Raw genomic sequence first — 12,346 nt, forward strand, 5'->3', positions numbered from 1 at the left:
ATATTTAATTTACGTGTGTAATTGCAATAATAAACATATATGTATATTTGTATAGAAATCAATCTATTTATCAAAAATATTGTAAAATAACTAAATTAAACATAAATATAAATATATGTTAATTATCTTTTCTTTATATCTTTTAAATTTTATTTTAATTATAATGATAAAGCTACGATATTAAAGAAAATATATTTTATAATCATCTGTTTAAATCATATTAATGTCTGTTAGAAATATTTTGCGTAAATACATTTCTATATATGTAATGTTATCAATCTCTTTAATATCTAGGTACATCAGCACAGAACCGGAAACTGTACCGCTAGTAGGCGAATGGGAGGAAGGGTGCACTGAGTTTCAGAAAATATTATTCGTTCGCAGCTGTCGACCTGACAGAATATCCTTCTGCATTACGACCTATATCGTTCGCAATCTCAGTCAAAGTTTCGTGGAACCTCCTGTACTTGACCTAAAAGCAGTCTTAAATGATTCTGTAGCACAGACACCACTGATATTCGTCCTTTCACCTGGCGTGGATCCTACTGGCATTCTCACGCAGTTAGTTGACAGTCAAGACATGTCTGCTAAATTCACGACATTATCACTAGGCCAAGGACAATCTTCTATTGCCACGAGGTTAATTATAAATTAATTGTAAAATTTTGTATATTTATATAATAAAATTGTGATATTTAAGATACCTTAAATTTTTAGAAACAAGTGAAACCTGAATCCTTTTTTTTGTATTTTATATTTTTATATAGTTTTATTAACATAAAAAAATTGTCAAACTAGTATATTAATGAAAAAAGATGTTCAAAATTAAAATATATGTATGTATATAGTAGTTATGTAAAAATTACTCTGAGTTTCATATTCTTTTGTTCTTTACGCAGCTTGATAGAAGTCGGTGCCAAAGAAGGATTTTGGGTATTTCTTGCGAATTGCCACCTCTCACTCAGTTGGATGCCCAAGCTCGATAATATTGTAGAAATGCTTGGTTCCAGCCAAACTTTACATCCAAGATTTAGGTATATGCCAGAGTTTTATAAAATACTATCTCATATATTATTCATACAATATCTTTTGCACATATAGTGAGCCAAAAATAATAGAAATTTTAATTTTCTTGCAATACACAAAATAAACCAAACAAATGAAAAAATTATATTTATTATGATATTGAATATGGACATTAATTATTACGATATTTAATTATAAACACAATTAAATATATTGAAATAAATGTTTCAAAAAATGTAATTCTTTTACAGACTATGGCTTAGTTCAAGTCCGACTCCTCAGTTTCCTATATCGATTCTTCAAGCCGGGATAAAAATGACTACCGAGCCGCCAAAAGGATTAAAAGCCAACATGAAGCGCCTTTATGGTTTAATTACCGAAACTCAGTTCGACTTGTGCCAGGAAAAGTCCAAATATAAAAAGCTGTTATTCACACTGGTCTTCTTCCACTCTATTCTTTTAGAACGAAAGAAATTCCAACAACTTGGCTGGAACGTTGTCTACAGTTTCAACGATTCTGACTTCGAGGTATTTTCGAGCAAAAGTTGCGAGCGGCATATACGTTGTAGAAAGACTTTTTTTTATTGATTCCTTATTTATTTTACTATAAGCACAGAAAGATATCTCACAATCAGAAGTTCTCTCGAAAATCAAGTCAGCACTCCTCACGGCGTTTAAATTCATTTCATCAAAGTGACGCTCGATGATAAAGAGGCACGATTGCCATAATAGCAGGATATCTGTTCCAGGTCTCTGAGAATTTGCTGCAAGTTTACCTGGACGAATATCCAGTCACACCGTGGGAATCTTTGAAATATCTCATAGCAGGTGTTTGCTATGGTGGTCACGTGACCGACGACTGGGATCGCCGTTTGTTGATGACATACATCCAGCAATATTTCACGGAGGACGTCCTGACTACCCCCCATTATCGTTTGTCATCGCTGCCCACCTATTACGTGCCCCGCGACGGTTCCTTGGAGTCCTACCGCGACTTTATCGCGATTCTGCCGAACATCGACAGGCCGGAAGCATTTGGTCAGCATCCAAATGCGGATATCACTTGCCTTATAATGGAGACTAGAAACATGTTTGAGACTTTGATGAGTCTTCAGGTGCAGACCGTTAGTATAGAAATGTACGAGGATAAGGAGGAAAAGGTAAGTAAAAGAGCAATCGAATTTCGAGCTTTCAACATTTCCTGTTTGATTTGAAGACGTAAAGTAACGAGATATGGAAAGAAAAGTAAAAGACTTTATATCATTGATCTTACGAGGAATCTTGATATCCCTGCTTTTATATTATTGACATTCCGTTATCGCAACTTCATTAATCTTACCTCCGATAATCCTGTGCTGATCTCTTGTTACAAGCGAATCTTCTTACTCAATCTTGTTGTGTCTTACAGGTAATGCAACTCACGAGCGACATTCTCTCGAGAATACCGGAAACGATTGATTACGAGACAACAGAGAGGTTGATAGGACCAAATAAGACGCCGTTGGATGTGGTACTTCTTCAAGAGATTGGAGGATACAATGTGTTATTGACAAAAACTCGAGACAGTCTTGAGGAACTTCAACGCGGAATTATGGGATTGGTGGTTATGTCGCGCGAATTAGAAGAAATCTTCAAGTGCATATATGAAGGAAGAGTACCGTCTCTCTGGCTGACCGCGTATCCGTCGTTGAAACTGCTTGGCGCTTGGACGAGGGATCTAATCAATCGAGTCGAGCACTTCGCCAATTGGGCTCAAACCACTCATCCGCCATTGCTCTTCTGGCTAGCTGCGTATATATTTCCGACCGGATTCCTTACCGCGGTGCTACAAACTTCGGCGAGACTCTGGAACGTATCTATCGATTCATTGTCATGGGAGTTTATTGTCTTCTCAACGGATGAGTCTGCTATAATCGAGCCGCCCATGGTAACTACGAGCGATTAGGCTAATTGCTCATCCGACCAGTTTCGGTCCTGGATCGAACATCGCTTTAACTATAAGAAGCTTACACTTCTTGCTGGATTAACGGTGCTCATTCATACAAATATCTCGTTTATGTAAATTATCCGTTCAATTATGCAATATGACTGTTCGGCTTTTGGACAAAAAAAAATAAAGATTGAAGATCTGTCATCGCCACGAATATGACTTGCTTCGAATATACAGCAGAGATATTGCTTATAATTGCACCATTATTCTTCTGATTGTCACAGATCTTTTTCGCGACACGAATGAATCGATAAATTATTATAAAGAAATTATTATAAAGAATAATATTGCTCTTATCGATTATGCAGTAAGCGATTGCATTGTAATTTTAGGACGGCGTATATATACGCTCTATTTTTCTGGAGGGTGCTGGCTGGGACAAAGAGAAAGGTATTCTCATCGAACCCGCATCTATGCAACTCGTATGCAACATGCCGGTGATTCATTTTCGACCCGTTGAACAAGTTAAAAAAAGAATCAAAGGTAAGACTAACTGTGTGTAAATGTTAAAATTATTTTACTAGAATCGAATTTTCTTCGCGCACTTGCAATAATTATTATTATTATTTAAATTATAAATACAACTTACGATAATTAAAATTAAAAGAAGCAGAGGCTTGATCACAACCAACATTCGCTTTACACTTTTACAGAATTATATCATTGCCCTTGTTATTATTATCCTCAAAGAAGCGGCGATCAAACGAGATCTGCGTTCGCCGTCGCTGTAGATCTCAAAGCTGGACCACAAGGTCCAGATTTCTGGGTGAAACGAGGAACTGGGCTTTTATTAAGCCTGACCGTATAAACTGTATGTTAATATATTTTATAATTCAAGTCTCAGTTTAATTTTAGCAATAACATGATATATTTATTTGAAATAGCGTATTATATTATTTTTTATGTTTCATTATGTTATACATAAAGATTCATTTTGGAGATTGTGTTATAGATTTCAATGTATTATGAAATTAATAAAACCTGAATGTGAATGTGAAAAATAAAAATGTATTTTACATATATTAAAAAACTAATCATTATATAACATTTGCCTTAAAAATATATAAATAAAGAAATAATAGTGTGCAATAAATAAGATTATTAGCACCATCTCTCGTGGTCCAACTGCATGATAGTGAGATGTAACACGTGGTATATCAAAAATATTACATTTTTTAATAATTTTTGTATGAAGAAAAAATATACATGATTATATTACATATTATAAATATAAAGATTTTCTACGAGTTATATTTAGAACAAATAATATTCATAAATATCATCATCTAATAATGTTACAATCTACAATCGGTATTAAAGTACCGAATACTGATACTTTCTAGTATTTGAGCACAGATTAATAGACAGATCGCCAAAGGCCTGCCTAAAGAAGAGACCGCCATCTTCGTGCGATAGACTTTGCCCCTTACCGACACACTTTGCCCCTGGTTCGAGTCCGTGCTAAATTTCGTAGACTTGAACCAAAAGACTTTGCCCCTGGTTCGAGTCCGTGCTAAATTTCGTAGACTCGACCAAAAGACTTTGCCCCTGGTGCAAGTCCAGGCTAAATTCGTTTGACATTACCAACAGACTTTGCCCCTGGTGCGAATCCAAGCTAATTGATCATGAGACCAATTTGAGAGATTTGGCCCCCGTTGTGTGTGTGTGTGTGTGTGTGAGAGAGAAAGAGAGAGAGAGAGAGAAAAAGAGAGAATATTTTACATATGCATATATATATATATAAAATTTATTAAATATAAAAAATATATTTTTTACACATAAAATGTTTTTTTTATTGAAATAATCACGATTTTAAATGTGATTTAACACAGTGTTCAAAAATTTTTTAATTAAATTTTTTAATTAAATTTTATTAAAGAAAATTACTTTAAATTTTTTACATTAAGAATTTAAAGGCTCCTTATTCTCTTGTAGAAATTTATCACTACGCCAATTAATCACTTATTTCGAGTATTTAAAATACTATAATATACAGTAATTTAAGTATTCGAAATAAAAGTGATTAATTACTCGAAATAAGTGATAAATTGGCGTTACTAGTAATAAATTTCTATAAGGGTTGAAATAAAGTATAAGAGATAAATAGGCTATATGTGAGCCGTATGCGAAATGTGAGATGTAAGACGCATATTAAAATTTAATTTTTCGATATAACTTTCAAAAATGTACACGAGGTACAAAAAATTAGCTTGGACATTTGTAAGACTTAAAATTGGGATTAATTCTCAATTCTATTAATTAAATTTCGATATAACACACCTTACATCCGCGCACACATATAGCCCATTTATTAGTGCAATTTTTAAGTTCCTTATTTTTCAAAGTTCACCTTTTTACGTTATCAAATATTTTTGGTACGTTTTCAAGAATTTTATATTTTTACTTACCGCAGTTTCTTATCCAAATGTAAAATCTTTTATCGCAGTCTATAAAAAATTGAAACAATTTACAATTTTATGATATAATATTATTATTATTACAATTTCTATATATATGCACATCTGTCAAATATCGTGATTTATTTCACATTATTATTATCTATTTTAATAAAAAAAAAAAACAAAAACACTTGCAACAATCAAAAATAAACCGCCTGCCGCGAACGGAAAATGCCAAGAAAGCACGCAATTTCCGCGAATCTCGTAATTTTTTTGAAAAATCAACAATTTCAACGAAATTGTAAATTTTTCATATCATTGCACAAGTATAATTCACAATAATAATTTTCAGTAACTACGATAAAAAATCGTATACTGAAAACCGCAAACGAAAGTGCAATGGGAGTAAGAGTAAAGTCTGTGATAAAATTAATTGGCAATAGAAAATTAATAATTTTCAAATAGAAAAATTTTGAAATTACCGAGGATTTACAAATAATAAAGTAAAAATATTAAATAATTTATGTTTTCGAATTTTGCTCGCGGAGAAGATCTTTAAAACAAGATTTTTAGAAGAGAGGACCTTTAAAATATAAACAGGCAAAAACGTTGGAAAAATTAAAGCGCGCGTTTAAACAGATAAACGCAATGAAATAGATACGCAATTGTTTTTACTTATCGCTGTAAGCTCACAAGCTTCTGACGTGCTATACACTTTTATATAATATATACAGGGTGTCCGGTAACTAACGGACCAATGATTAAGGGCGGATTCTCTGGCCAATTTGGAGACGATTTTTCCTTAGCAAAAATGTTGAGAAGTCAATAATTTTCGAGTTATAAGCGATTGAAAAAATAGGTTTTTTGAAAACTAAACGTTTTGGAGTTAAAAGTCTAACATAATTACATTCTTCAGTTAATTTCAGGTAGAGTTTACTATAATAAAATTTTAATTTAAGACTTAGTTATAAAGATACATAATGACAAAGATTGGAAAGTTGTAAAAAATGATGACCTTTTTCGACATTTTCGCTGAGGAAAAATCGTTCCCAAATTGACTAAAGAATCCATTTGTAATCATTGGTTTGTTAGTTACCGGACACCCTGTATATTGGACACGAGTTTCGTTTGTTTCAGATTCTCGAGAGTTGAAGTAGGAACATACGAGTATCATATATCGTTTGTGACTTGCCGAATGAAAGCAAGACAGAGAGCGAACGAGATGATGAGCTTAATAGCTCATAATGTTATAAATAAATAAATAAAAAATTATAACCTGACCTACTAGTTATTGAATCTTTTTTTAATAAAATGTTTCATTATTATTATCATCTAAGTCTAAGTCGTTTAATTACTTTTTAGTTTTTTAATAATTAATTTAATTTATTCTAGTCATTTTTATATGAGAAAAATAATATCACGTATACGTTTTATAATGAATTAATATATTTCGGGAACCGAATTATATATTCTTAATAATATAAAAGTGTTCAAAAATTATATTTGACTTTTAATTTTAATTATTTTTTAGCAAAGAGTTCCGAAATCTCTTACACACATAATGGGGATTTTTTTCATTCATATAATTCGCAATTAAGTATATATGTTAATTATTAATTTTAATAAAATAAAAATTAAAATTAAAGGTCAAATATAATTTTTAAACACAAATATATTAAATTAATTATAAAACGTATACCCATGATAATATTTTTCTCGTACAAAAATAATTAGAGTAAATTAAATTAATCATAAAAAATTAAAAATTAATTAAAGAATTTAAACTTATATTTTATATAATAATAATAAAACATTTTATTACGTCAAACCGTCGTGAAATAATTAAATAAAATTTGCTAGTTACGTCAAAGTCAAGTTTTCTAAGCTTATAAAACATTTTATTAAAAAACAGATTCAATAAATATAAGTACATGTTATATATATACTTATATTTATTGAATCTGTTTTTTTCATAAAATGTTTTATTATTATCATATATAATATAAATTATTTAATTATTTTTTTATTTTTTTATGAGTAATTTAATTTATTCTAGTTATTTTTGTACGAGAAAAATACTATCACGGGTATACGTTTTATAACGAATTAAATATATTTATGTTCAAAAATTATATTTGACCTTTAATTTTAATTTTGTATTTTATTAAAATTAATAATTAACATATATACTTAATTGCGAATTATATGGATGAACAAAATCCCTATTATGTGTGTAAGAGATTTCGGAACTCTTTGCTAAAATAATTAAAATTAAAAGTCAAATATAATTTTTGAACACTTTTATATTATTAAAAATATATAATTCGACTCTCGAAATATATTAATTCATTATAAAACGTATACGTATTAGTATTTTTCACATATTAAAATGATTAGAATAAATTAAATTAATTATTAAAAAACTAAAAATTAATTAAACGACTTAGACTTAGATGATAATAATAATAAAACATTTATTAAAAAATAATTATAATAGGTCAGGTTAATATTTTATTTATTTATAACATCATAAAATTCTGTCCTTTCCGAAATACGCGAACGCTACGAAAAGATAAATCTCGTACATGCCGCCGGACGAGTTCATGAGCATGAGACGCTCTTATCTTGGGAACGTATTAATAGTTACTGCATTGACCACTACTACGATATGGCGCTGAAATCAGTGAGAAATGCTGGTCTCTCTTTCATCCAGACCTTTGGCGATCTGTCTATTAATCTGTGATTTGAGTATATATCGATACTTGATACTTTCCATTTACCAACGGAGTGTAACTATAATTATTTAAACTATTTTCAACAGAAAGCAACATCATTGAAGATATATTTAAATGCACGTATTCACTGTTGTAAATATCAATATCAATATCATTAGCATTTAATAAAACTATTTATATACTAATTGTAATATTGATTATTATCTAACAGTCCAGGAGATTATTTAAAAGTCTAGAGCTGCAAAATACATTGCTAAATGCAATAAATTTTAAAATATTATTTAGATGTTATAAAATATTAAACTTATTTATGTTATAAAATATATATAGATTTAGAGAAATTAATTTTACATTTATTTTCCAACTTTATTATTAAATTATAGCACAATCAATTATTCTTTTGCAATTAATTTTTCATGCAGTATAGTTCTAAATCATTGCAAAAATCAAATAAGCAATTTTAATAACAGTTAGTTGCTTGAGAAAAAGCATGACTAAAAATATTTTAATTATTTAGAATTGTAGATTTGATGAAAAATATTTTATACAACATTATACCTTGAAAATCAGTGGCAATTATAAATAATATCAGTAAATCGAATTCTCTAATTTGTCGTGGTATACAGAGAAGAAATTGATTCAGTTCATTGCAATAGAATCGATTTGGAGCTTTTACATTTATTTTCCAACTCTATTATTAAATTATAGCACAATCAATTATTCTTTTGCAATTAATTTTTCATGCAGTATAGTTCTAAATCATTGCAAAAATCTAATAAGCAATTTTAATAACAGTTAGTTGCTTGAGAAAAAGCATGACTATTTAGAATTGTAGATTTGATGAAAAATATTTTATACAACATTATACCTTGAAAATCAGTGGCAATTATAAATAATATCAGTAAATCGAATTCTCTAATTTGTCGTGGTATACAGAGAAGAAATTGATTCAGTTCATTGCAATAGGATCAATTTGGAGCTTTTGAATTTACGATCAGGATACATATAAGGATACGAGAGACTGATAAGTCGAAATGAAGGAAAGAAGTAGAGACAGATGAGACAAGATTAAAGGTCACTAGTCTTGTTGGCGGATCACAAGCAGCAGGTCGCTCTCACAATTCTGATCCTCGCGCAATTATTTTTTATTCTCGGTGTAATGACGCCCGGCGAAGATCCTGGAGCATTCAGAGGTTTCACCCTGGGTTAATAGTACGAACATCACTTCTTCTTTCTCGCCTCAGGTGCTGCTGCGCGTCTTCGCGATGTCCTGCCATTTGTCTACTCTTCTTCCTCGATGTTAACACGAAACTACTCAACTCATTCAAAGCTAGATTACTTTTTTATCACGATTTATACGTACGAATTTTTCTCGCGACACAAAAATCTCTCTAAAGAGAATATATTTGCAATAATATGACTGACACACACCAAAAATATTTAAGATAAAGATATCTCTACAATCAAAAGTAGTAAAAAAGTTATCTATTTTTTATTTAAAAAATAACCGCGCATGTATATATACACTTTATATAAATTTATTTCTATATTAGTAAACAGGTATTTTATTGTTAATTTTAACTATTGGAATATCTAAAATATTTTTATCGTGCGAAAGTTACGCTATTATGTATTTGCTTTAAAGAATCTCTGTTTCTTTGTTCCTTATACATATTTTCATTTTTATGATCTACTTATGTTACCGTTTTTAATATTTTAACTGATAAACTTTATAAATTGATTCCAGACTTATAAAAAGTTTTCTCTCTTCGTGAAACAAATTGAGAAAGTTATAAACGTGAACCTAAGAAACACAGCCAAGCGACAGATAAAATAAGAATTTTAGGTAGTACGAGAAGTGAGAAAAACTGATTTGCATTTCAGCTTTTGAAGCAGAAAAAAATGAATATCTTCGCTAAAATAAAATTATATTATACTGTGCGCTATTATACTTTGCGTCCGATGATATCCGGAGCAGAGAAATGATAAAAGTAGACAAATGAGTAACAATCGAATAGATACCCGAGAGAATATTTTTTAATGAAAAAGTCTCTCCATATAATTGGATAATAATAAAAAATTTTTAGTTCTAACAATAAGAAATTGTAATAAAGAATATATCTTTATGATATCAATTTAATTATTTAACTGCTGGAGACAAAAATAGCAGAAATAAAAAGCCATCTCATTCGTAAGACTGATTTGCTTCATAAAGGTACAAAAATTATGCTATAGGTTTTTTATAACTAAAATTGGAAATTTATTAATTTTAACAAAAAAAAAGGAATTATTTTTTATTTAATATTATATTTATTTGGAAATAATTGTATATTTAAGAATGACAAAATAAAAGAATCAATTAAGGTAATATACACGGAAAAAAAGAATTAGCCATAGCTACCATAGCTAAATTTTAATAGTTGTCCATATATTACAACCTGAAATTTAGTTATCGTGCCTAAATTTTAGCTATGGTAACTAATATTTTTAGCCATAGCTTAACGGAGAATGTTATAGCTAAAAAATATTAGTTGTCATAGCTAAAATTTAAGCATGATAACTAAATTTCATGTGTAATATATGGACAGATAAAATTTAGCTATGGTAGTTAATTTTTTTTCCGTGTAGTATTTTAATTTAAAAAAACAAACAACAATATTATTTTAATTAGTAGTTTATATAATTTTCTTGAGTCAGTAATTTTTGAAAGTTTTCTTGGTATACTTTTAATTAAATTTTTCAAATGTTATGAATTTGAAGGAGTCTTTGTTGAAACTTGAACTATAGAGAAGATAATTTTATTTTACAAGATAATGACCAGCAACACACAGCAAAGAAAAGTCAAGCTTTTTTCTGCCAAATCAAATAACTCAAATAACCTCCACAGTCTCCAGATTTAAATTCAATAAAAAATCTGTGAGCGATTCTGGATAATAAAGTTAATAAATACAGAATAATTAACAAGAACTCCTCTATTTTGAAGCACAGCAATTAGCATGAAAGAATCTGGACTAATAACATTTAAAGATTTATTTGAAAGTATATCAAGAAGACTTCAAAAATTATTAAGGCTAAAGAAAAAAATCATATTAACTATTAATTAAAATAATATTGTTGTCTCTTTGGATTAAAACACTACAACTTAATTGATTTTGATTTACTCTTAAATATAGTCATAAAAACAAAGCTTCTCTTCTATGAGGAAGCAATAAAAATGATTCCTTTTTAATTAAAAACACTTAATTGATTAATTAATTTTTAATTTTATTGTCAATTATAAAAACCGTATAACGTATTTTTGTTTATTTTTATGAAGTAAACCAGTCTATAAGATGGTTTTTTTATTTCTTCCGGTCATTTATATATTTAATATATACATATACACATTTAAAAAATATATGTATACAAATATTATATGAAATATATAATATTTCGCGTAACAATTTGCAGAATATTTTACAAAAAAACAAAAAACGCATCAAATTATAATGTATAATGCTTACGTTCTATAGCTTGCAATCATTCAATACTATCAATTATTAATCAAGTATTGTTACCCCAATTGCATTCATTATTCATTTCTCTAGTCCTCCATGAATATATATTACATATTTCGAAATACCGCGATATCTAGAAGGTCTCGAAGGTATTTAGCGCGCTGCAATCTATTTTGACAAGAAATTATTCATTCTCACCATATTATATCATGAATATTGCCAAACGTATATTGAAACAAGAAAACAATATCAATTTAAAATATTGGTATACTTTTCTTTCAACAAATATAAATATAAAAATATATCAACATTATATTACAATATTGATAAAATCCTTTTTTGATAGAGCTGTTACAATCATGAGAGAAAAAATACGATTGCTTGCGAACATCGAAAGTAATCAAATAATGAGAGAATTTCCGAGAGAGAGAGTCCAGAGATTTCTCTCTCATTATCAGTACCAAAATCAAACGCATCCGATACTCGATACAGACCCTTACGTATCTCTCCCTAGGCGCATCTCGCGGTCCTCGCGGATCTCTCATCTGAAGCGAATCCCCGCCGGTCTGGACCGGCCAGGTGGTGGGGGTAGACCAATCGGGAGCTGGGCCAATCAAGCGAGCGCGACGCGCCGAGTAGAGGCGCGCAGGTTCCGAGCCGCCGGGCAACTTCAGAGCGAGCGTGGACGTCCGCCGAGAC

The 12,346-nt window shown here is 29.8% G+C and overlaps 1 protein-coding gene across 1 annotated transcript in view; it reads left to right on the forward strand.

Annotated features, from left to right (window-relative positions):
- The window catches only part of kl-2 (dynein heavy chain 2, axonemal kl-2), a 42,986-nt gene extending 38,979 nt beyond the window's left edge, over positions 1-4,007 (forward strand). The window contains 7 exon segments of the mRNA XM_085486689.1: positions 295-639; positions 900-1,034; positions 1,278-1,554; positions 1,776-2,186; positions 2,435-2,953; positions 3,349-3,499; positions 3,670-4,007. Coding sequence (XP_085342815.1) covers positions 295-639; positions 900-1,034; positions 1,278-1,554; positions 1,776-2,186; positions 2,435-2,953; positions 3,349-3,499; positions 3,670-3,824 — 1,993 coding nt within the window. The 3' untranslated portion in view covers positions 3,825-4,007.
- Positions 4,008-12,346: the final 8,339 nt, after the last annotated feature.

This window comes from Nylanderia fulva, unplaced genomic scaffold (genome assembly GCF_048542155.1).
Source record: "Nylanderia fulva isolate GAGA-0341 unplaced genomic scaffold, ASM4854215v1 Scaffold47, whole genome shotgun sequence".
Classification (NCBI taxonomy): Eukaryota; Metazoa; Arthropoda; class Insecta; order Hymenoptera; family Formicidae; genus Nylanderia; species Nylanderia fulva.